General features: G+C 41.6%; 2 protein-coding genes across 5 annotated transcripts; one reads left to right on the top strand and one right to left on the bottom strand.

Annotated features, from left to right (window-relative positions):
- Positions 1–3,551: 3,551 nt before the first annotated feature.
- On the bottom strand, positions 3,552–7,733 carry RPUSD2 (RNA pseudouridine synthase domain containing 2). 2 transcript variants are annotated; one of them, XM_036923846.2, is made up of 3 exons: positions 7,068–7,733; positions 5,492–5,788; positions 3,552–4,802 (listed from the first exon to the last, which is right to left on the bottom strand). In XM_036923846.2, the coding sequence occupies exons 1-3, from the start codon at positions 7,692–7,694 to the stop codon at positions 4,068–4,070; spliced, it is 1,659 nt and encodes a 552-aa protein (XP_036779741.2). In that variant the 5' UTR covers positions 7,695–7,733; the 3' UTR covers positions 3,552–4,067. The 2 variants fall into 2 exon arrangements, with proteins under 2 accessions (XP_036779741.2, XP_036779742.2); XM_036923847.2 differs by having other exon boundaries at positions 7,314–7,733.
- Positions 7,734–11,730: 3,997 nt separating this feature from the next.
- CCDC32 (coiled-coil domain containing 32) lies at positions 11,731–23,746 on the top strand. Of its 3 annotated transcripts, none has more exons than XM_057488685.1 (4): positions 11,733–11,881; positions 13,361–13,616; positions 19,430–19,586; positions 23,104–23,746. In XM_057488685.1, exons 2-4 carry the CDS (start codon positions 13,373–13,375, stop codon positions 23,240–23,242), a joined length of 540 nt encoding a protein of 179 aa, XP_057344668.1. In that variant the 5' UTR covers positions 11,733–11,881; positions 13,361–13,372; the 3' UTR covers positions 23,243–23,746. The 3 variants fall into 3 exon arrangements, with proteins under 3 accessions (XP_057344669.1, XP_057344668.1, XP_057344671.1); XM_057488688.1 differs by having other exon boundaries at positions 11,737–11,881; positions 13,366–13,616; XM_057488686.1 differs by lacking the exon at positions 23,104–23,746 and having other exon boundaries at positions 11,731–11,881; positions 19,430–19,590.
- Positions 23,747–24,471: the final 725 nt, after the last annotated feature.

Raw genomic sequence — 24,471 nt, 5'->3', positions numbered from 1 at the left:
TAAAAAAGGAAATCCTGCCATGTGCAACAAGGTTGAATCTTGAAGACATTATGCTAAGTAAAATAAGCTAGTCACAGAAGGACAAATACTGTGCGTTGCCACGTTCTTGTATTTGGTCTTTGTCTCTGTTCCTGGCACAGAACACCTAAAACCCTTGGGATTTCCTAGTAATGAGAATGATAAAGGTGTCTTTTGTTGTTTATACCATGCCCCTTTCAACTATACTTGAATGTATGTTAATTGGTGATTTTTAGAAAGGCTTTAAGGAAGGGGTTTGGTTGCCAGGGTAACCAACCCAGTAAGTGTTTCACCTTTCAGAACCACTACTGACCTTCAGCACAGAAGAGGGACTAGAGATTGGCTTAATAACTAATGTCTAGTTATTTAATCAATCATGCCGAAATAATGAACCCTCTACAAAAGTCCCCAACGACTAGGTACAGAGCGTTTCTGGCGTGAACAAGAAGGCATTCATGTGACAGCGAGTGGCACACCCAAATCTACAAGGTCAGAAGCTCCTGTGCTCAGGACCCTTCCAGGCTTTGCCCTATGTATCTCTTCATCTGTCTTGTTCATTCTTTTCCTTTATCATCCTTTGTAATAAACCAGTAATCTATTAAGTGTTTCCTGAGTTCTGGAGCCATTCCAGTAAATTATTGAACCCGAGGTGGGGATCGTGGGAACCTCTGATTTATGGTCTGTCAGAAGCATAGGTGACAACCTGTACTTGGTGACTGGCATCCAAAATGGGGACAGTCTTGTGGGACTGGGCCCTTAACTTGTGGGACCTGATACTATCCCTAAACAGACAATGTCAGAATTGAGTTAAATTGTAGGACACCTAGCTAGTGTCAGAAAACTGCCTGGGGTGTGGGGCAACACCCTCTCCCTGCCACATTTGAAGTACAGAGTGTTCTATAAGTACTGAGAAAAGGAAAGTAAGTTTTTCTTTCCAGTTATCTAAGTAGTCAAACACACAGAAGTAGAGAGTGGAATGGTGATATGAAGGGTTGGGAGCAGGAAGAAAAGGGGAATTGCTGTTCAACAGGTATGAAGTTTCAATTATGGAAGGTGATTGAGCTCTAGAGATCTGTGCAACACTGTGCCTACAGTTAATAATACTGTACTGCACACATAAAATTTTGTTAAGAATAGATCTATTAAGTATTCTTACCACAATAAAAAGGAAATTAAAATTTTTGTGAATCAAAGGACACTATCAATAAAAGTACAGACAAGCTACAGAATAGCTTGAAATACTTGAAATCATGTATCTGGTAAGGGTCTTATATCCAGAATATAAAAAGAACTTGTAACAATGGAAAGATAAGCAACCCAACTTAAAATGGATAAAAGACTTGAACAGACATTTCTCCAAAGAAAGAAGATAAATGGCCAACAAGTACATGCAATGATGCCCAACATTATTAGTCAATAGGGAAACGCAAATCAAAATCACAGTGAGATAACACTTTATGCTCACTAGGCTGACTATAATCAAAGCAATGGAAAATAACAAATACTGACAAGGATGCAGAAAAATTGGAACCCTTGTATGTTGCCAATAGAAATATAAAATGGCTCACTCAGCTGTTGTAGAAAACAATTTGGTAGTTCCTCAAAAAGTTAAACACAGAATTACCATGTGATCTAGTAATTGCACTCCTTGGAATATACTTGAAAAAAATGAAAACATGTATTGAAATAAAAACTTGCAAATATTCATAGCAGCACTTATTCACAGCAGCCAAAAGGTGGAAACAACCCAAATGTCCTTCAATTTATGAATACACAAATGTGATGTGACCATACAATGGAATATTATTCACCCATAAAAAAGGAAGTGCTGACAGGTGTAGATGCACTCATCCCACCAGTTCATGGACTTGCCATGGGAAAGATGAAGGAGATATCTAAGCTGGCCTGTGCATGCAGTAAACAAAAATTGGACTGGATCTATACTGTTGGAACTCAACCAAGAATTAGGAGAAGTGCAAATTGTAGCACTCCAAAATCTTACAACCACAGACTATTTATCGTTAAAAGAACATATGGGATATGAACAGTCCCCAGGAATGGGGTGTTCTAGTTTATCTGAATTCTCTCAGACTGTTTAAGTTCAGTCGGACAATATCCACCATATCATAGATAAGTTTTCACAAATGCCTAAGGTGCCTAACTGGTTTTCTTGGTTTCACTGGAGATGGCTGGTAATTACAGGTATGCTTTGGTTAGGTAACTATATTCCTATTATGTTAATGTGTGTGCACAATTTAATTAGTCGTTTAAAACCTATCCATGCTGAAGTTACTCTACAAGAAGATATGTCAAAGAAATAATCAATCTTCCCAGGTTTTCTTCTGCCTGCTACTTCTGTAGCTTTTCTTCTTCCTACCTAATCACAACCTTTAAATAGAACTCGTGCCACATGTCGAATTTACCGAGCATCATAATTCTTCCAAGTGGTAAAGACACCTCAAGACAAATGCTGGGCATAGAAGCCACAGGGCATAAATATGCAAAGAAGTAAAAAGCTAACCTTTTCAAACGATAAGGCTTCTCTCTCACTTACCAACTTAACATTTCCCTGTATGGCCCCGGAAGATGACTGGTTAGCCAGAGACGGGTAAGATTCCTCAAGGGAGGAACAACCTAAGACAGGCACAGTTGCAGGGGGCCATCTGGTGAGAAAATGGGGAGCAGCAGAGGTGAGGCTTAGAACCTCCCCCCTCATGTTCTGAGAGAAATCTTCTGCATACATGGATGTTTATTGCCCTCGTCTAGCTCAGATTAACACATAGTCTACAGGCACACACCTGATCATCTACATTTGCTCTCTTACAACACTAAACTCTGTTCTCTACCTTTATCTCGTATCTACCTACCACTTCAGCATTTTATTAAAAATAATAATAATAGAGAAATGTGGTATCCACATATAAATCAGGTTTAAAAATCAAATGAATATTCATATTTGAACTGACTGTGTATAGTTCATAATGCATTAACAAAACCGAAAGCTTCTGTGATGACTGCCCTTGCACTGTTCACCATGTAACTTATTCACTATGTAAGAATTTGTACTCCATGTAAGAATTTGTTCGTTATGCATCAGAAGATTGGAGACTGACGAAAATTGGGCTTGGGGTGGATTAATGATTGTGCATTGAGTATTGACCCCCCTATACAGAGATTTGTTGTGGTTAACAACTATTTGATCAATAAATATGAGAGATGCCCTCACAATATATATATATAAACACACTTCCAATTGTAAAATAAATAAGTAACCAGGATGTAATGTATAGCATAAGGAATATAGTCAAGATATTGTAACAACTTGGTATGGTGATACCTGGTACCTAGAAATATCATGTATATAAATGTTGAGTCGCTGTGTTGTACACCTGAAACTAATGTAATGCAATGCTGTTGTCAACTACCCTTCAATAAAAAAAAAAAAAAAAAAAAAAGGAAGTGCTGATACACAGTAGACTTTGGATGAACTTTTAAATATTATGCTAAGCAAAAGCAGTCAGACACAAAAGGTCACACATTGTATGACTCCATTTATATGAAAACTCCAGAACAGGTAAATCCATAGAGAGAGAAAGTAGATTAATGGTTACCAGGGGCTAGAAGGAAGAGAAATGGGGAGTGACTATTTTATGGGTATGGGTTTCCCTTTTGGGTGACAAAAATGTTTTGGTACTGGGTAAGAGGTGATAGTTGCACAACATTGCAAATGTACTAAATGCCACTAGATTGTTTATCTTAAAATGGTTAATGCACATTATGTGAATTTTACCTCAATTAACAAAAAGTAAGAAGCAGTAAGAAAACAAGACACATAGGTGTCAGAAAAAGGGATACATTTACAAATTAAAAAGTCCCTAAACTCTAGCTGGAGGGAGAGGCAGGAGGGGTACAGCAAGTATTAGCAGGTCCTCAAAGAGCCTAAGCTTGCTCCTGTAGAAACCCTGAATACCAGCCTATGAGGTCAGCTCCTACCCCCTGGCCAATCCCTCTTTCAGTCCAACAAGGAATCCCTCTACTGGCCATAGTCCTCAGTCCTCTTGCCAGTCATCGTGTGCCCAGGCAGGCATAGGAGAAAAGTACTCAAAGCCTGGCCCTTTATAGCATAGGGCATGCAAAAACATCATGAGGTCCTGGGGCAACGGGTCCTGTCGTACCAGCCGGCACTCTGCACAGAGAGGGTCTATTTCTTGATTCACAACATCTGTTTCTGCCGCATTCCCTGGTGCCAAGGCCATTGTGTCCAAATCCTGAAGGGATGCTTCATCTGCTCCATCCATCTTCTGTGTAGATGCAGCCAACTCTTCCAAGTGGTCCTTACCCAGCTTTGAAGAGGGAACTGTAGAGTCTGTGAGTGCTGGGGACAGGTCACCCTCACAAAGATCTAGCACATCCAAGTTCTGCTTGGCCTGGTGCTCTGCCACGAGGTCCCGCAGCAGCTCCTCATCAGTTTTAGGAATGTGTCCGCCCCGACCTCTGGAGGGGCCCCAGGCAACTGAGTTGTAGATGGGGTCATTGAGGATGGGGTGGCCCAGGAACTGGAGATGGACTCGGATCTGGTGGGTGCGGCCTGTAAGTGGTCGGCACCGGACCACACTGGAATGGCCATTGTAGCTCAGTCTCTGGAACACTGTCTCACACGGCTTGCCCCGAGTATCTACCCGGCACACCCCCACCTTGTAAGACACTACCAGGATGGGCTCCTTGCAGGTCACTTCCTCAGCAGGGAACTCTCCCTCTACCCGGCACACATACTCCTTTCCCAGCTATACAGGAGGCAAGAGGGAGAGAGTCAGAACAAAGCCTGAACTTACAAAGCCCAGACCCTCTGCAATGATGAGGATTGCAACAATGTCAGACAGAATAGAATGTAAACCCAACTCCACTGTTTGCCAGAATCAGTTCCTGACTCTGGGTACACTACTTAAATCCCATTAACTTGTCCAGAAAACGTAAGGTTAGAAAAGCATTTCCCTTATAGGACTGTTACAAAGATTCAGTAAATTAGACTCTAATGTACTTGGTACTGGGTCTGGTATACAGTATACACTTAATAAATGTATCACAATCAGATCCAGAATTATGTCTCAAGACCACAACCACCACATTTACCTCTTCTACCCAAGACTCTTCCAACTTCATCCAGAAGTTACCCAAGTAGGCTCTCCTGACAATCTTAAAAATCTTGCTCAGCCTGTCAATGCTTTAAAACTTCAAAACAGCAAACTGCCAAGAAAGGCTGTGTGTGCCATCTCTACAGAGTTGCTGAAACATAATGAGATAGTAACCTGTCTTTGCCACATTTTTCAGGAAGGTGTTAACCTTCCTGAAGGTAGGAAACTTGGCTAGATAAACATGAAGGCCCATTTCAGGTGGAACTCAGTGACCATCTTCTGACACAGAGGACCTTTTTTGGCCCAGGAAGTAGCCTGCAAGAGATAAAAGTTTGGCTCACCTGGCGGTCCCGAACCTGCTCATGAATTCTCTCAGAAACAGCTGCTGTCTTGGCAAACATAAGGACCCCAGAGGTAAGGCGGTCAAGCCGATGCAATGGGTGGAGTTCCTTAAGTTGGTGCTCCTTGCCCAGGATGAAGATAACTGTGTTGTGTCGGAAGCGGCCACAAGGGTGGACAGGAATGGAAGAAGGCTTATCTACAACTACCATGTCTTCGTTCTCAGCTAGCAGGCGGATAGGCTCAGCTGTGACTGGTGGTTCATGCCTGTGTACTGTGTTCTTCAAGAAGTCATTGTCCTGCATATGACATAGGCAACAAACAGGTCAGCCCAGAGGCCAGGAACTGTTATTAGTCAACTTCATACACAGCTTCTTGTTCTCTATGGACATGGAAGAATGGTCACAGTACATTCTTAAGCAGAAAAGCAGTGTATAGTGTATTCATTTTGTAAAACTAAGGACAGCACACAGGCAGACAGCAGGCATTGAAAAAGTACTAGAAGGCTACACACATTAATGTGAGTAAGAATCTCTATGGGTGGTGGGATTATGGATGTTTTTTGGTTTTGCTTCTATGTATTTTCTCTACAATATAGTTATATTTAAAAGGTAAATTGTTCTAAAATGAAGAAATCTCCCCATAAATCATCACTTACTGTGACCCTGAACAAACAACACCAAGGTGTAGGCCGAGAGATCTGTCCTTCTATATCTGGATTTGCCACAGGCTCATCCCATGACCTTGGGCAAGTCACTTAACTTCTCTGGGCATAGTTGCCTTATCTGTAAAATGGGAGGGTTAAAACAGACCCGTGCTTTTCAAAACTGGGATGGGAGAGGTAATTCAAATCACCCATTCCCCAAATGCTGGTATCACCTTGTCTCCATTCATAACTGTTATGAGCCAGTATGACTGACAGGGGTGTACAGCAGCTGTGACTGGATTTTATAGAAGGCTGAAGCACTGGGCTAGACAATCCTAGTCTCAACTGCTTACACTTCACAATTGTATCATATCAGGCTCTATGATAAATAACGTGAGTAGTAATTATAAGAACAGCCTTTGGAGGTGACACTGTTGCCTTATCTCTCTGAGGTTTATCTATGCTCAGTTTCCTCACAGGTAAAAGGAGGGGCAAGGCTGTCATAGAATTAAATGTTAAAGTACATAAAATGCTTAACTCTGCCCAACACACAGTAAGGAAACATATATGATAGCCTCTGTTAATACTATTTGTACAGAGATCTATAATGGAAATTAGAAAGTGATCAGTGTTACTGCCACAAGACAGTACATAAAATGAGCTCTGACAATTTCAACTTGTCCCTTATAAACAAGGAAACCGCGTTCGAGGAGATAAATGGTTTGAATTTTGAAGCAAAGTCTACTTGAAGAGACGGGGTAGGATGAAAAGGCTAAAAAATAAGAATGTTCCAAGGGAAAGTGAGAACGCTTCAGAATAACCCCTATTTTACTCCAGTACCATACCCTATTAACTCTGAAAAAAAAAACAAAAAACAAAAAACCCTGCCCCTTTTCCTCGCCCAATTCTGGCCAGCCCGATCAGGACTCCACCTTGAGCACAATGTTGAGGTCCTGTACTGGCTCCTCGTTGAGGTGCAGGCGCCTTGCCCGGACCGCGGCCTCGTAGTAGGCCAGGGGCTGGGCTCGGAACTCGGTGCTGAAGACATGCATCAAGCTGTGGCCCACCCAACGGCCTTTGCAGTAGGTTTGGAAGTCAAAATAATAGGGCCTCACTTTGCGCAGGCCACCCTCGAAATAGTAGCTGGTTTCTGCAAAGTGCTCATCGCCGAAGCTCACCCTACCCCGCCGCTTCTTCGGGGGCGGTACGACGCGCTCCCTGGTTGCGCCCCGACGCTTCTTCCGCTTGTCTGGGCCGGGGGTCGCAGCCGGGGCCTGCTCCCCGCTCCCTGCGGCCTGCTTCTCGTCCTCGCCGAACCACTCCACTCCGGGGCCAGCAGGTTCCGGGCGCCCTAGGGGCCGCTCACCCCTTGAGTCGCCACCCGCGTCTCCATTTTGCTGAGCCGGAGCCTTCAGCCCTCTTGCTCCGTCGGCCTCGGTCGAAAGTGTTTCCGCCATCGGACCACTACGACCACCCCAAATCCTGGCAAAGCTGAGGCGCTGGAGGTTGAAGGACCCTTGCACAATAACTGGGAGACACGCAAGACCGCCAAACCGCATGACCTTACGGCCCCACTCCGGAGTCGCGGTCTAAGGACGTCACTGGACACCAGCCAATCAGTGAGGCCCAGTGCTGAGGCGGGGGCTGCGAAGAGAGGGAGTCAGGGCGGGCGTTGCATGAGTGGAGTTGAAAGGCTGTGAAAATGACTCGCTAGATGGGTAGATTTCACATAGATACCTCACAGTCTCTTGGGTCTGGAAACACTTGAAGGATCTTTATTCAAAACAAAACAGAATGAGGGCTGCTAAACTCTGAATATACTAAAAAGCACTGTTGTGTACTTTAAACATAGTGAATTTTGTAGTATGTGACTTATGACCCAATAAAGCTGTTATATATGTATTTAAACACACACACCAGAAACAATGTTTTTACACCGTCCTTCCCCCTAACAGTATGAGAAAGATTAGAGATCTCCCATTTGCCTCCCATATGTTCCTGTCCTCAGATTAAAACTAAGTGAATTTCGTGCGTTTTTCAGAGCTCTTAAATGCAAAATGCTGAAACCAAGTGTGGATAAAGTGAAGGTTCCTGTGGCCAGGATTCTCACCTGGCCCTGGTCGACTGGTTCACTGCACACGTGTGGGCAATACGTTGCTATTGACTGTATGTAAAGATCTCCGCCCAGTGCTCTGGGTGACAAGGTGGCATGGCTGCAAGGCTGCTGCAGAGCTGCACAGCTGCAGAAGAGCAGAGACTGGAGTGGTGGCAGCGCCGAGGACAGAGACTGAGATGGCTGTGGGGGTAGAGAGACCCAGAGGCAGAGACCGGATTGCTGCATGCAGATGCACTCTGAGTGGACAGGATTCTGGTGATTGACCTGCCACGGTGGGAATAAAGCTGGGTATAAATCCTTTCACCCCAAGAACGTTCCGTTGTCATTTTTAGGTTTCATTGAATATTGAACTTGTTTCCGGGGCTGAAACCCACTGGCAAGACACCAAATCTGGTTAACTTCATCAAATAGGGGATTATTGAGAGGATGTTAGTGTCTCATAAAGTTCACAAAAGACCTGGAGAGCAAGCTCAGAAAGAGCCAAATCAAGAGAAGCCAAGGACTCTGAGAACCAGTCACATGACAAAAGGATGACTTGTATGACATTTGAATTATATTTCAGTAGAGTTGTAGTGGTCGGCTACTACTATATATTTTTTTTAATTGAATATTTTTTTAAGAGGATGTTTTTCAGAATGTGTCTGAATCCCAGACAAGGAGATACCAGAGAGGTCTAGAGAAGGAGTCCTTGTGGAATTATGTAAAGCCTTGCTACTCAAAATGTGGTCTGTTGATTAACAACATAGGCAACACCTGGCAACTTGTTGGAACTGCAGAATCCTGTAACTCCTCTCTCAACCTACTGACTGAGAATCTGCATTTTAACAAGATCTTTGTCTGCATGTTAAAGTTTGAGAAACACTGATATAGACCACCTAGACATTTGTCTTACTCTTTGAACATCCAGTATCCTCTCAACACTCTTCTTTTGTGCGGAGAATTTCGCACATTATATGTACTGCCTTCAAAAGGTGGAAACCAGAAACTGGCCTTCCCAGCTTCCCTTGCAGCTTGGGCATCCATCACCTGGGCTCCATCAATTGGTCAGAGCCTTTGGTTCAAAAGCACACAGCACCTGAGGAAGTAGGCACAGTGTGGAATCCATTTCTGACAAGACAGCATTATAGGCACCTGATTTGACAGTAGGGGAGGTTCTTGTGTCCAGTGCCCAGCCAGTAATGCCGACTACAGTGTTTATGTTCAACGGCATTGGAGTGCTCTCCTGAGCAGTCCCTTAGTGCGGTTTGATACTTCCTGGCTATATAGACCCCAATCCTGACTCTGACCCATCTTGAGATTCTGTAAATTAATATCTTTTAATCCTGTTCTGTACGATACAACAGCCATTAGCCATATGTGACTATTTAAATTTAAATTAACTAAAGAAAAAGAAAGTCTGATATTTAATTCTTCAGTTGCACAAGCTGCTTATCAAGTCCTCAATAGCCACATGAAGCTAGCAGCTACCTTATTGATCAACTCAGGTATAGAACATTTCTATTATCACAGAACATTCTGTTGGACAAAGCAGCTTTAATCAATTGCTTTTACTGCTTAAACTGGCTAGAATGAATTCTGTTTGAACTAAGAACTCCACCTAACTTACTATGATACGGATTTAAATATTTTGAGAGCAATAGGGGATCATCAAAGAGTTTTTAATGTGTATGTGTATATGCGACATGATCTTATCTCCATTCCAAAAGGATATCCTTTGTAGCAATACGGAGAAGGGACTGAAAAAGGAATCACAAGGTCTAGCTCCAATTCAGTGTGGTCCTTGACCATAAGGGTTCTAACTCAAACATTCACACGCCAAACAGATTTTGAACATTTTCCAGGCATCACCTGGCTCTGGAGATACAGAGGTAAGAAAGACATGGTTCCTGATCTCAATGAATGCCTATGCTGGTTGAGGATACAAATAAAAAACATATTTGTGCTAATCACTCTGCAGTCAAAGCAGAGTCCTTGCTAGAAGGATGCTGACTGCCCAGTGCAAACAACCCTTGGGGAGGGGAAGATCACCGTGGCTTATGATTACAGCTTTGCAAGTCCAGGATCTGGTTTGGGTTTAATCAGCCAACACATTAATTAAACTCAGAGGACATAAGTGAATTGGTAGGGGTGCCAATTTGTTAGTTTACTATTGTAACTTTGAGTTAGAAAATGTGTACTATTTTACACCAGTGACTATTTGTGCCTACTGTTAAAGACACCCTCATCCTGGTGTCAAGATATTTAAGAGGCCAAATTTGAAATCAAGAGTTTGTTTGGTGAGCAGAAAATCAGAGAAAAGAGAGTTTTCTCTGGCCACGGGAATTGAAAGGCCATGGAGTAGCTTGGTGAAGCACCCACAGATCTACGACAGTGACCCTTTCCTTTAGTCAGGTGCTGCCATAAACCCTTTCTATGAATCATGTCTGAATCAGCTGCTGCCAGACTCAAGTGGCGTTTGGAGGACTCTGGGATCCCTCTCGGAGAGCTCCCCACCCCCCATGTATCCCTATGAATAAGCACTGTCAAATTCTAGCCCACTAGTTGTTCCTTTGTTTTCTAACCTTGCTTTCCACTTCCTTATGTTTGCACAGTCTAAGAATGGTTATAAATGAGGCAACGGAGTACCTTGTAGTTCCCTCTCACATGGTGGTAGTTATTACTTTGATTGGCCTTGGATACACCTACAGACGATATGCTCAGCCAAATTACTTCTACTGGTGGTTGGCAGATGTCTTTCATCACGTGTTTCTTTGGGAGAGAGTAGTGGCCCTGAAAACTAAGTGCGGGAAAGAGGAAGGGTTTCATTTCAGAGAAGGGATAAACACTGAAGGATATCAAAGTTCATCTCCTTTAAAAAAACGTTTCTGACACACCGTGACCACTCTCTCCTTTATCTAGCCACACTTCCATCATATCCTCTATAATTCTTTGCATTATCTGAAAATTGCCCCCATGGTGCACCCTCCTACACTAAGTTGTAAAGACCTGTGGGGACCCCCAAGTCTTACTCGTTTTGTATTCCCGCTTAACACGTGCCTAGAACACAGCAGGAGCTTGGTGTTTATTGACTAGATGAATGAGGGAAGCTTCCTAACTTGGTTAAGGGGACATGGCTCTCCTTTGAGAGTATGGAAAGTAGCCGCCTCCTTCCTCATCAGAGCTGCCGAAGTGCTCTAATTTGGGTAGCGAAGGGCTGAAATTTTCGGAGACAGACACCGGCCCAGAGAATTGCGGAGGAGGTGAACTTGCTCAAAGAACAAAGAAAAATCAAAAGCCCCGGAAACTGGGCTTCCCTATCGGAGCAGGGGATGGGTGGGGGGCGCTGTCCACGGGGCTGGACAGCCCAAGAGTAGGTAAAATCAACTTGGCCCCAGGGAAGGTAGGGGTCCGGGGCAAGTGACCGTTTCCCGGCAACAATAGTCCCGCCCACCGCTTCCTCGCACTCTGCAGTTCACTTCCTTACCTAGCTGTGCTGCTCTCGATCAATCGACGAACAAAACATCTCCAGGTCGGGCAATGGTTGGAGGATTCCAGGGATCCGTCACTTGGAGATCCCGCCCCCGGCTTCTCCCCGGCTGCCAGAGACGGAACGGAACCAAGCTCCGGCAGGCTGCTGGGTAGGCGGTGGCGGTAGGTAAAGAGGGGTGAGGGTACCCAGCGTTTTATAACCCCGGCTCAGGCCCCATTCCGGGATACCACAGGGGGACCTCGGGGCCTGACTCATCCCGCCCAGCCAGTCCTTGAGGCCAGAATGATTGAGGCCCGGTGTCTGGACACCAGGGTTCTCTGCGTTGTTCAGGACTTCCCTAGGGGGTACTGGGGCTCCAGTGCGACCAAAGTTATGGCTTGGATGGGTTCATATGATTTCGAGATGGAGGTGGAGGTTCATTGTGGCCTCTGGCATCAGTTCATCCAGGTCCACTGTGACATATCTGTCCTTTTTACTTCTGGGCCCTTGGGCTGGCTAGGCTGTCCTGGAGTTATTCAGACCTTTCTCCAGCCAGCCTTCCTAACACCTAAGGTCCCTCCTGAGAGGTGTCAACCTATCCTTTAAGACTAGATAGTATGAAAGCCCCCAGGCTGTGTACGCAGCCCTTCCTACGCAGCTCTGCTTGGGCTACTTTCAGTATATTTCCAAAGGCAGAGTGGTATTGGGTAAAAAACGTGGACTTTGGAGAACTACAGGTCTGGTTTCCAATCAAGGATTTACCTTATATCAGTCATGTGCCTTTGATAAACTACCATTCTGATCCTCAGTTTCTTCATCTGTAAATGATGAAAATGTCTATTTTTCAGTGTCTCTTATTAAAATAAGAACTTCTAAAATAAAAATGAGGTATATAGAGCCCAGCTTCTACACCAATGAGCACATGGGCCTTTGCATGTGACAGTACTGACAGTTTTCACCAAGCAGCACTTTTATGAGCCTCGTGTATATGGAACTCTGCAAGACCTTTAATCAGTGCCCTGCTGAAAACAGAATTTAATTGGTTGAGGACAGCGTAATAGCATTTTTGAGGTCTTTGAAGGAAAGCGCAAGATGTTTGTATTCCCTGGGAATGTCCTAGAAATTTCATTGTGTATGTGTATGTTAAAGCCTACATAACATAAAATTTGCTATTTAACCATTTTTAGATGTACAGTTCAGTGCCATTGACATTGTTGCATAACCATCACCACCATCCATCTATAGAACTTCCCATCCTGATACTCTGCACCCATTAAACAATAATTCCCATTGCCCTCTTCCCAAAACCACTAGTAACCACCATTCTATTTTCCACCTCTATGAATTTGACTGTATTAAGTTCCTCGACTAGAATTGTTCAATATTTGTCCTTTTGTGTCTGGCCTGTAGAAATTGCATTCTTAAAGATAAACTTCATGGAAATAACTCAAGTACACAGCCACAAGAGGAACTCAGTTACCCTTTTGTCATCGTTTTATCTGTAACACAGGAATCTAACAGAAGACGTTTTAAGTTTTGTTAAGAGAAAATTCTTGAAAGCCTATTACCTTCCTTTAATGGGTACACAAGTATCTGAGCACCTCATACTTATACTGCATCCTTAAAACAAGTTCTTACTCACTTGAGCTCTTGTTTTTCAGCTCAGATTCCACATGAAAATGTTTGAGAGCATTGACTGTGCAGCCACAAGATCTGGCCCGGATCTTTGGGCTGAAATCTCTTCCCATCTGCCAAATCCTGACCAAGAGGATGGCACCAACAATGCCTTCTCAGACTCCTTTATGGATTCTTACTCTGCAGGCGCAGGCCATACGGAGGCCCCAGACTTCGCTGTTCAGCCAGCTGTAAAGCCCTGGGCTCCCTTGCAGGATTCAGAAGTGTATTTAGCATCTCTAGGTAAGTTAGCTGGCTTTTTTGTTTTTTTAGTGAGGATGGTTGTTTTAAGGAAGTGTGTTCAAGTTGTGTTACGTCAAATCTGGTTTTCTATTCTTACTATTTTTTTCCTCTCCTTACCTTAGGTATATGTCAAATGTATTAATAGGGAATGTTTCAGGTCAGTTTTGGGAAGGAGCGCCCTTTTCCTTGTACATCCCTTAAAACAGTCTTCGTCCCCTGCTGCCTTTGACTGTTTCATTTAAATTCTGTTTTATTTCTTGGCATTCTGTAGAACTCTCTTGCCTACTATTGGTGGCCCATATATTCAAATAACTCAAAAGTGTCAAACCTTAAGCCATCTTGAAAGAAAAAGTCATTACCCCAGAGCTACATAAGGATTTCTGAAGCTATGGTTTGAAAAATTGTTATATTAAGTAGACTATTAGAATGGGAACGTATTGACATAAAATTCATTCTGCCTCTTTTTATTTTCTAAATATGGCCTTTGGACTCTCTAAATACTTACCCAGTGAAGATATGTTTCGGAAATATTAAAAAAATAATCTTCACTGGCTTTAAGAGTAAATATTTAGAAATACTCCAAACATAGGAAAGAACTTCAGATTGTCTAATGCTAAGGGAAAGAAAAAGAGTCTAGGACAGTGATTGCCAGTTTTTAGAATTGTGGTATCCTTATATTATTAAACATTCATTAGGCCCATCTATACATCACCAAACCAAGCCTGGGAATAATTATTTGAGGGAGGAAAGGCAATTCAGGAAGAAGTTTTTGAGGAAAGACACAAAGAAGAGTCAGAGTTTACATGGTTGCTAAGAAATATCTTGGAAAAACAAAAGGAATTTTGTTAATGCTGTACTGGAGGAAAAAGATATTAGAAAAACATAGGGAAAATGATAGATAATTTTAGAAATTGATAGAAAATGATAGAAAAAGATGAGACCTATACTTTGAAAACTCTAAAATATTGATGAAAGAAATAAAAAATGACACAAATAAATGGAAAGCTATTCCTTGCTCATGGACAGGAAGAAGTAATATTGTTAAAATGGCCATCCTGACCAAAGCAATCTACAGAATTAGTGCAATCCCTATTAAAATACAAATGGCATTTTTTACTGAACTAGAGCAAATAATCCTAAAATTTGTAGGGAACCACAAAAGACCCCAAATAGCCAAAACAATTTTGAGAAAGAAGAGCAAAGCTGAAGGTATCATACTCCCTGATTTCAAACTACTACAAAGCTACAGTAATTAAAACAATATGGAACTGGCACAAGAACTGATACATAGACCTATGAATGGTACAGAACAGAGAGCCTAGAAATAAACCCACAAACCTATATGATCAATTAACATATGACAAAGGAGGCAAGAATATAAAATGGGGAAAAGACAGTCTCTTCATTAAATGGTACTGGTAAACTGGACAGTCACAAGCAGAAGAATGAAACTGGACCACTGTCTTACCCTGTATACAAAAGTAAACTCAAAATGAATAAAAGACTTAAATATAAGACCTGAAACCATAAAACTCCTAGAAGAAAATAAAGGCAGTAAACTTCTGAACATCAACATTAGAAATTTTTTTTCTGGATAGTTCTCCCCAGGCAAGGGAAACAAAAGCAAAAATAAACAAGTGGGACTAAATCAAACTATAAAGCTTCTGCACAGCAAAGGAAACCATCAACAATGATTGTTGAAGCATTACTTACAATAGTCAAGATATGGAAGCAACCAAAATGTCTACCAATAGATAACTGGATAGAGAAGATGTGGTACATATATACAGAGGAATATTACTCAGTCTTAAAAAAGAAAGATCTTGCTATTTGCAACAACCATGGTAGGACCTAGAGGGTATAAAGTTAAGTGAAATAAGTCAAAGAATACCATGTGGTTTTCCTTATATTTGGAATCTGAAAAACAAAACAAATGAGCAAATAAAACAGACTCATAAACACAGAGAATGGGTGGTTGGTTACCATCGCTGGGCAGTGCAGGTAAAATAGGTGAAGGGGATAAAGAGATACAAACTTCAAATTATAAATTAATTTAGTCACAGGGATGAAAGTATAACAAGGAATATGGCTCGTAATATTGTAATACCTTTGTATAGTGACAGATGGTAACTACATTTATCATGGTGAGCATTTAGTAGTGAATATATATTTCAATTAAAAAAAGGCAAAAGTTCAATCACAATACAAGTTGGTCATGGGGATGGTAGTACAACATGGAGAAGATAGTAATTCTCTAACATCTTTCTACATTGACAGATAGTAACCCCACTAGAGGGGGTGAGGATTTAATAATACAGGTAACTGTTGAACCACTGTGTTGTACATTTGAAACCAATATAAAATTGTATTATCAGCAATACTTCAATTTAAAAAATTTCAGATAAACAAACAAAATAAATAAAGGCAAAAGTTAAAGATGCAGGTATAATGTGAAATTTATTGGGAAGCCACAGAAGATAGGATAGAATACTTACAGCCATGGCTGAGCAGGTTGACCATTCTGTTTTGTGGTAGTCTGAACAGCTGTTTAATGATGATAAGGAGAAGAAGCAACATTCTGAGAAAGCTGAAGAACCACACCTTTGGCTTGTTGGTGCTCTGTGTTCAGGGCTATAAGAAACGTTCATGGATTCAGTGATGATTTGGATTGTTGAAGACTGGTTTGGAAAGTTAAAACTCCATTAATATTTTTTCTAAAGTCAGTTAAGATGATTAAAATTTCCTTCTCTGAGGAAATAAGAGCCATTTCTGTTGCCTTGGCCAGAGTCTGGGAGACAAGGGCAGGCAGATTGGAGGATTCAGTGGTGCCTGCTTCTGCCTGCCTAACTTTGATCACATCTGATCATATACTCAGCAAACTTAAATAGAAGAAGAGCCCAAAAGAGTAACTTCCACCCTGACAACCAAGGCCAGACAATATAAATATTGTTTTTATTGCCAAATAAATGTATATCAAAGAGAATCCACTGAGAGCAACAATTAGAAACTTAGTTCAACATGAGATATACATAATCCTTTTCACATCCTCAAGGAGAAAAAACTCAAATATTTAACATATATCAACTGCAGGTTTTTTACATGGGTGAGCTCTCCATGGTAACTTGCAGCAACAAAAGGTACTTACTGTTTTGTTCAGTACATGTTAGCTGATGTGGCTTAATAGGAAATGAAACCAGGATGCCAAATCATAAAGTTTCCACTGGTTCTGGGCTTGATGTCCACCCCTCACCCCTTCAAAAAGCCATCATTTACCCATTTTTTAGAATTGAAGGCAAGAAGGCAAAAGGCAAACAGTGATACCCTTTCATGTATTCTTCAAAAGACGGTATCTGTTCAACACTTAAAGTGCAAAGAAGGGTAATTAATCATTTATCATCAGGAAGCCATATGGACCACTCTCAAAGGAATTACAAGTGTTTGTTTTTATTAGGCTCTAACATTCAGTTCACAAGTTGAGCAACTTTAAAAAATATTAGGAGAAACCATAAAACTCTTAGAAAAAAAGATAGACAAAAATATCTTGGACATAAACATGAGCGACTTCTTCATGAACATTTCTCCCCAGGCAAGGGAAACAAAAGCAAAAATGAACAAGTGGGACTATATCAAGCTGAAAAGCTTCTGTACAGCAAAGGACACCACCAATAGAACAAAAAGGCATCCTACAGTATGGGAGAATATATTCATAAATGACACATCCGATAAAGGGTTGACATCCAAAATATATAAAGAGCTCATACACCTCAACAAACAAAAAGCAAATAATCCAATGAAAAAATGGGCAGAGGATCTGAACAGACAGTTCTCCAAAGAAGAAATTCAGATGGCCAACAGACACATGAAAAGATGCTCCACATCGCTAGTCATCAGAGAAATGCAAATTAAAACTACAATGAGATATCACCTCACACCAGTAAGGATCACCACCATCCAAACAACAAACAACAACAAATGTTGGTGAGGTGGTGGAGAAAGGGGAACCCTCCTACACTGCTGGTGGGAATGTAAATTAGTTCAACCATTGTGGAAAGCAGCATGAAGGTTCCTCAAAAAGCTCAAAATAGAAATACCATTTGACCCAGGAATTCCACTCTTAGGAATTTACACTAAGAATGCAGCAGCCCAGTTTGAAAAAGACAGATGCACCCTGATGTTTATCACAGCACTATTTACAATAGCCAAGAAATGGAAGCAACCTAAGTGTCCATCAGTAGATGAATGGATAAAAAAGATGTGGTACATATACACAGAATATTATTCAGCCATAAGAAGAAAACAAATCCTACCATTTGCAACAACATGGATGGAGCTAGAGGGTATTATGCTCAGTGAAATAAGCCAGGCGGAGAAAGACAAGTACCAAATGATGTCACTCATATGTGGAGTATAAGAACAAAGAAAAAACTGAAGGAACAAAACAGCAGCAGACTCACAGAACCCAAGAATGGACTAACAGTTACCAAAGGGAAAGGGACTGGGGAGGATGGGTGGGAAGGGAGGGATAAGAGGTGGGGAAAGAAAGGGGGCATTACGATTAGCATGTATAATGTGGCGGGAGGCACGGGGAGGGCTGTGCAACACAGAGAAGACAAGTAGTGACTCTACAGCATCTTACTACGCTGATGGACAGTGATTGTAATAGGGTCTGTGGGGGGTACTTGGTGAAGGGGGCAGCCTAGTAAACATAATGTTCCTCATGTAATTGTAGATTAATGATACCAAAAAAAAATGTTAGGAGATTCTTTTTCTTTGATCAAGAATTTAGTCACACATAGAGATCTTAGAGGTCTCTTATAATTGAGTTCTCATCAAGTCAATTTTAGTGCCTAGTGAACCATTAATCTCTCATTTCTCTAATTCTGTCTCATGAGGTTTGAAAACTACTTCATGTCACTGAAACAAAAAGAAAAATTATTTATTCCTCAGAGAGACTATTTTCAAGGAGTTGAAAAAAGACAATAGTATACACATGTCAAGCCAGGGAAAACAAAACATTCCTTAGAGAGATACCTGCTGACTTCTGTGATTTCAAAGAAAACATGCCATTGACTTATTTATGAAAACCTATGGCTTTTTCCTTTTCTGGATTGAACATTTATTTGGTACAATGCAGAGTGAAGACACTGTGAAGGAAAGAAGAAAAGAGTATGTTTCCCTTTATCTGTCTTCCTTAAAAAATGAGCTGTTTCAAATCCTACCATTTGCAACAACATGGATGGAGCTAGAGGGTATTATGCTCAGTGAAATAAGCCAGGTGGAGAAATACAAATACCAAATGATTTCACTCATATGTGGAATATAAGAACAAAGGAAAAACTGAAGGAACAAAACAGCAGCAGAATCACAGAACCCAAGAAAGGACTAATAGTTACCAAGGGGAAAGGGACTGGGGAGGATGGGTGGGAAGGGAGGGAGAAGGGGCAGGGAGAAGAAAGGGGGCATTACGATTAGCATGTATAGTGTATGTGGGGGCACAGGGAGGGCTGTGCAACACAGAGAAGACAAGTAGTGATTTTACAGCATCTCACTACGCTGATGAACAGTGACTAAAGGGGTATGTGGGGGGGACTTGGTGAAAGGGGGAGCCTAGTAAACATAATGTTCTTCATGTAACTGTAGATTAATGATACCAAAAAAAAAAAAAAATTAAAGATATTTTCAGACCAAAAAAAAAAATGAGCTGTTTTGCAGGGAGTGTGGATGTACTCATCAGTGATAGAATTTTTAAGTTGTCATTTTGTATTTTCGATTTAGTTTCATTTCATACTCACTTTCCATATTTTTCTGTTTAGAGAAGAAATTGAGAAGAATCAAAGGTTTCAATCAGGAAGTGACTTCTAAGGACATGCTTCGAACCCTGGCCCAAGCCAAGAAGGAATGTTGGGATAGATTCCTCCAGGAGAAGTTAGCGTCAGAGTTCTTTGTGGATGGACTTGATTCTGATGAGAGGTAATTGATTCCCAGTCTAGTTCCAGGTGACACCAGAGGGCATTTCTTTCTCTAAAGAATTTCAAGAAGGGTCCAAATATTAGTTGATAGCAACATCAGCTTTTCTGATCTAAAATCAGCCTTTATAAGGTTGCTCTATTTGCTCTTAGCAGCAGATTTTTGAGAATGAGTATTTTTGCCAAAAGACAAATACTCCACCTACTTTTTTTTTCCTTTTTTTATTTTGGTATCATTAATCTACAATTACATGAGGAACCTTATGTTTACTAGACTTCCCCCATCACCAAGTCCACCCAACTCCACCTACATTTTTTTTTTTTTGAGAGGGCATCTCTCATATTTATTGATCAAATGGTTGTTAACAACAATAAAATTCTGTATAGGGGAGTCAATGCTCAATGCACAATCATTAATCCACCCCCAGCCTAATTCTCATCAGTCTCCAATCTTCTGAAGCATAACGAACAAGTTCTTACATGGTGAACAGTGCAAGGGCAGTCATCACAGAAACTTTCGGTTTTGATCACTCATTATGAACTGTAAACAATCAGGTCAAATATGAATATTCGTTTGATTTTTATACATGATTTATATGTGAATCCCACATTTCTCCCTTTATTATTATTATTATTATTTTTAAATAAAATGCTGAAGTGGTAGGTAGATGCAAGATAAAGGTAGAAAACATATTAGTGCTGTAAGAGAGCAAATGTAGATGATCAGGTGTGTGCCTGTAATCCAAGCTAGACAAGGGCAATAAAACATCCACGGATGAAGAAGATTTCTCTCAAGACAGGGGGGGTGAGGTTCTAAGCCTCACTTCTGTTGATCCCCAATTTCTCACCTGATGGCCCCCCTGCGACTGTGCCTGTCTTAGGTTGTTCCTCCCTTGAGGAATCTTACCCGTCTCGGGCTAACCAGTCATCTTCCGGGGCCATACAGGGAAATGTAAAGTTGGTAAGTGAGAGAGAAGCCATATTGTTTGAAAAGGTTAGCTTTTTACTTCTTTGCAGATTTATGCCCTGTGGCTTCTATGCCCAGCATTTGTCTTGAGGTATCTTTACTACTTGGAGGAATTATGATACTTGGTGAATTCGATATGATCCACCTACATTTTTATCACAGATTGAACAGAGTTGATGATAAACCATTATTTTTATTTTTAAGCATACAATACACTTGAGAAAGTAGTAATCAATCAACAACTGGAACTATATTTTCTTACCTGTGAATCTCCATTGCCCTGAAGAATTTCTGTCATATTGTAGGCACTCAAATTTGTATAGACTAAGTGAGTGAATTTCTTAAGCATCTACTATGTGAAGGCACTGTGCTTGACATCATGGGGCTGGGAGCAGGGGTGGGGAGGGTAGAGGGGAGATGTAAGGAAATTTTACACCCTTTTTTTTGTCCTCAGAACTAGTTGGGGAGAGATGACAAATACATACAATAGCATACCTAACACAAAGAGGCAGCATAGGGAAAGAGCCAGATGAGTGGAAGTGGCAGATGTGCTTTGGGAGTTGAGAGACCATTGAACTTTCTGTGGACTGTGGTGTTTGTGCCAGAGGAGGAGGCAGGACTTGAACAGTATCTGCAGGTGCGCTGGATGGGGAGAGGAGGAGAGGTCATTCTGTACAGAGTAGGATGGTGCTTGACACTGGGAAAGTGGCTTTGCCACATCCTGGTTGTATGTTCTTGGGTAGGTAACCTGTGTGCCTTAGTTTCCTCTCTGTAAAGCAGAGGTAGTAGTTCTTACCTTATAAGGTGGTTGTTATGAGGGTTAAATAAGTTGCTATGTATGAAGTGCTTAGAACAGTGCCTGGCTCATGGGAAGTACTATGTAAATGTTAGCTGTTATTAATACTATTCTTCCTAGTAGAATTCTAAAGTTCAAAATTTTTTAATGATTCAAAATAAAAATTGGTGAGGTTAGTAAAAACCTGAACTTTAACGAAAGGTCTTAGGGGACTATGACTTGACCTAGTTTGCAATAAATCATTAACATTGATTTTGAGAGTCCCGTGGTGTCAGATGAAAATACTGCTGCCGAGATCATGGACAGTATGTAAACAAAACTTCATTATTGTACTTTACTTTCACTAGAGGGAAAGCAAAGTACTTTTACTTCCATTATCTCAGATCCTGCAGTTTCTTAGGGTTCAGAAAATAATAATATAAATTTGTTCTATCTCTAAAGGCTCAACCCAATTGAGCCCTAAATTACCCCAAACAAAAAAGTCTTGAAGATGCATAGATTCCTGGCCTACTAATAATTTGGTATTGTATTCTCTCTCCCCTTGGATGTTTCCCTCCTCTCCAGTTCTGAGAAAAGACAAAATTTTCTCCTGCATAATTCTCAAGTAGAAATTCCTTTTCTTTGAAATCATATCAGCACCATGGCTCAAGTTAATATTTATCAATACCTAAAATAATGTCTATAGAAATATTTCCATATTATTCTATTAGAAAAGTACTAATAACAGAGAGCTGTTAGCACTTGTTCCCCTGAGCCTACCTCTGGGGGAACGCTTCTTTCTATCCATGTTCTGAAACAGTAAATATGCATTTATTTTCAAACTTCAAAGTTTGTTTTAAACAGAGGACATTTCATAGTGGAATTATGTGGATATGCATGTATGTAAAGGCCAGGTAGTTGACCTACCTCGTGGTATACTTTTGGCAAGGGAGTAATAGGCTGAGAAACCCTACTACTGTCCACAATATGAGCCCCCCATTGTAGGTGTCTAGAATCTTCTGGTTATGGCTTTATTTCTGGCCTTAAGACTTTGTGTTATTGAAGAGCATAAAATTAGGTTTACATTATTTTTAATCATTTATATTTAACCACAAATGTCTAATGTTTACAGTGGAGGATCTTGAGTACTTAAGAAAGGTGGGAGGGGGACACTTTCCCTTTCCCACACATTTGAAGAAAGAAAGAGCTCTCTGGCATAGTGGCCATTCCTGTAGGGGGGACATTGCTGTTCAGAGATTTGACCTTGGGGCCTTGCTATAGAATGAACTAAGCAAAAATACAAAAAGAAATCGTGGTTAGTGCAAGTAAGTGGTGTTAAGTATAATCGAGTCTCAGACTGCCTCAGGTATGAGAGATTTGAAGATGCTCGGGTTTGTGCCTCACTAATAATCTGGTGTTTATTTGGATGTTTCTTCCCCTTGACAATTTCTCTCCTCTCCAGTTTTGAGGAAAAAAAGACAGGACTGAGGCAGGCATAGCTCTTCAGCTATTCTCATCAGGCCTTCAGGGGCTCTGCATTTGAAGAGGGTCTGGTGCTGCTACAGCCAAAGTGCCCACTAGGGGGTAAATTATTCCGTGAAGCTGCCAGGATGCTCAGCTGTCAGAGGAGTATCGTTCTTTCCATGTTAGCAGTGAAAAACAATTGTAGGAAGAAATTGGTGGTGGGTGGGAAGGCAGCATTTGAGTAACTGAGACAGTCATTAAGTAATTAATCAGTGAAGTCTGATGCACCCACCCTTTTCTCCTGCTCTTTCCTAGCACCTTGGAACATTTTAAGAGATGGCTGCAGCCAGATAAAGTAGCCATCAGTACAGAGGAGGTCCAGTATCTGATTCCTCCAGAGTCGCAGGTTGAGAAACCAGGAGCCCAGGACAAGCCAGCTGCAGTGGAACAGTAAATTACACACTCACATGCCAAGCGGCTGTCTTGGGTCCAGGGGAACAGCGGAAAGCGTGGCGGCTAGGGAGGGGATAAACCAGACTTCCACTCCACAAAGCCAACAGCCATGGGCCCCTGAGGACTTACTTGGGGCTGGCATGTGTGACTGTCTAGGACAAAGTGACTGACCCAGTGCATGTGGATTGAATCCTGTTTCCTCCACGTTTCACGCCTTGCCTGGGCTCTGTTGCTGCTGGGGAGAAGTCTGCTAAGAATCTCATGAAGAACCAAGTGTGAAAGGATTTGGAGAAACGGATGCCCTTGTGTATAATGTACAAGTTAGGGGAGCCATACTTTTTCTTGCCTCTTCTGGATGTTCCCATCTGTGTCCCAAGCATTCCCTCAGCAAATTGTCAGGGGTGAGCAGGGTCAAGGAGCGTGAACTCTGCCTCCTTGAATCCAAGCCCCATGTGGGGCTTCTCTAACAAGTCGGTAATAAATACAGGGACTTAAGGAAAAAGAAGCTGGGCTTTTGTCTCATTTGTTCCTTGTGGGCAAAATGGAGGAAAGAAGTGTGAAAATGTGGGTGTTTATATATTTTTTTATTTCATCCATGGTTTCTCCCCTTTCTCCTGCTCTTAGAAAGGGGCCAGTTCCAAATCAGACCTGTCCGTGCAGTGGTGGCATTTGCCGCCACTCCTGTGTAGTCGTGAGCTTGCTTCTTGTGGTAGCCTCCCTGACTGAGTGTGTGCTTCCCTCCTTGTTTGTGAAGGTCTTGTTCAGTCTCTGTTGTCCATATAAAACTTCTCTCATAAAACTGTCTGTGTGGCGCTATTGACCTGATTCCTCCCAGAGAGATGCTCCCAGGAAGTGGAGGTAAAGACAAATGCACACCGGTGCAGGGGAGCTGGTAACCTTTGCCACCTGTTTTTAACCTGTGCCTTCAGACAAGCCAGACCTTAGTGCTCTGACGGCAGGATTCTGAGGCCATGGCTCTGTGGATAATAGGCCCCAAGTCCCTAATGATGAGCAGGGTGGCCATAAAAATCTTGAGAGAACATTTACTCATTTCTAAATCAATTACTTGCTTTATCCAATGGATGAGAACCAACCAGGTGATTCCATGTACTTGCTTAATTATAGACATATTTTTGCAATTCCCAGATACATTTTTCTTTCTTGTTTTCCATTGACTAATGGTGGTAGCTTTATTACTATAGCTTTTTATTGGTAGGATACCCTTGACAT

This window comes from Manis pentadactyla, chromosome 11, assembly GCF_030020395.1.
Source record: "Manis pentadactyla isolate mManPen7 chromosome 11, mManPen7.hap1, whole genome shotgun sequence".
NCBI lineage: Eukaryota > Metazoa > Chordata > Mammalia > Pholidota > Manidae > Manis > Manis pentadactyla.
This window is presented reverse-complemented; position numbering and strand designations above follow the sequence as displayed.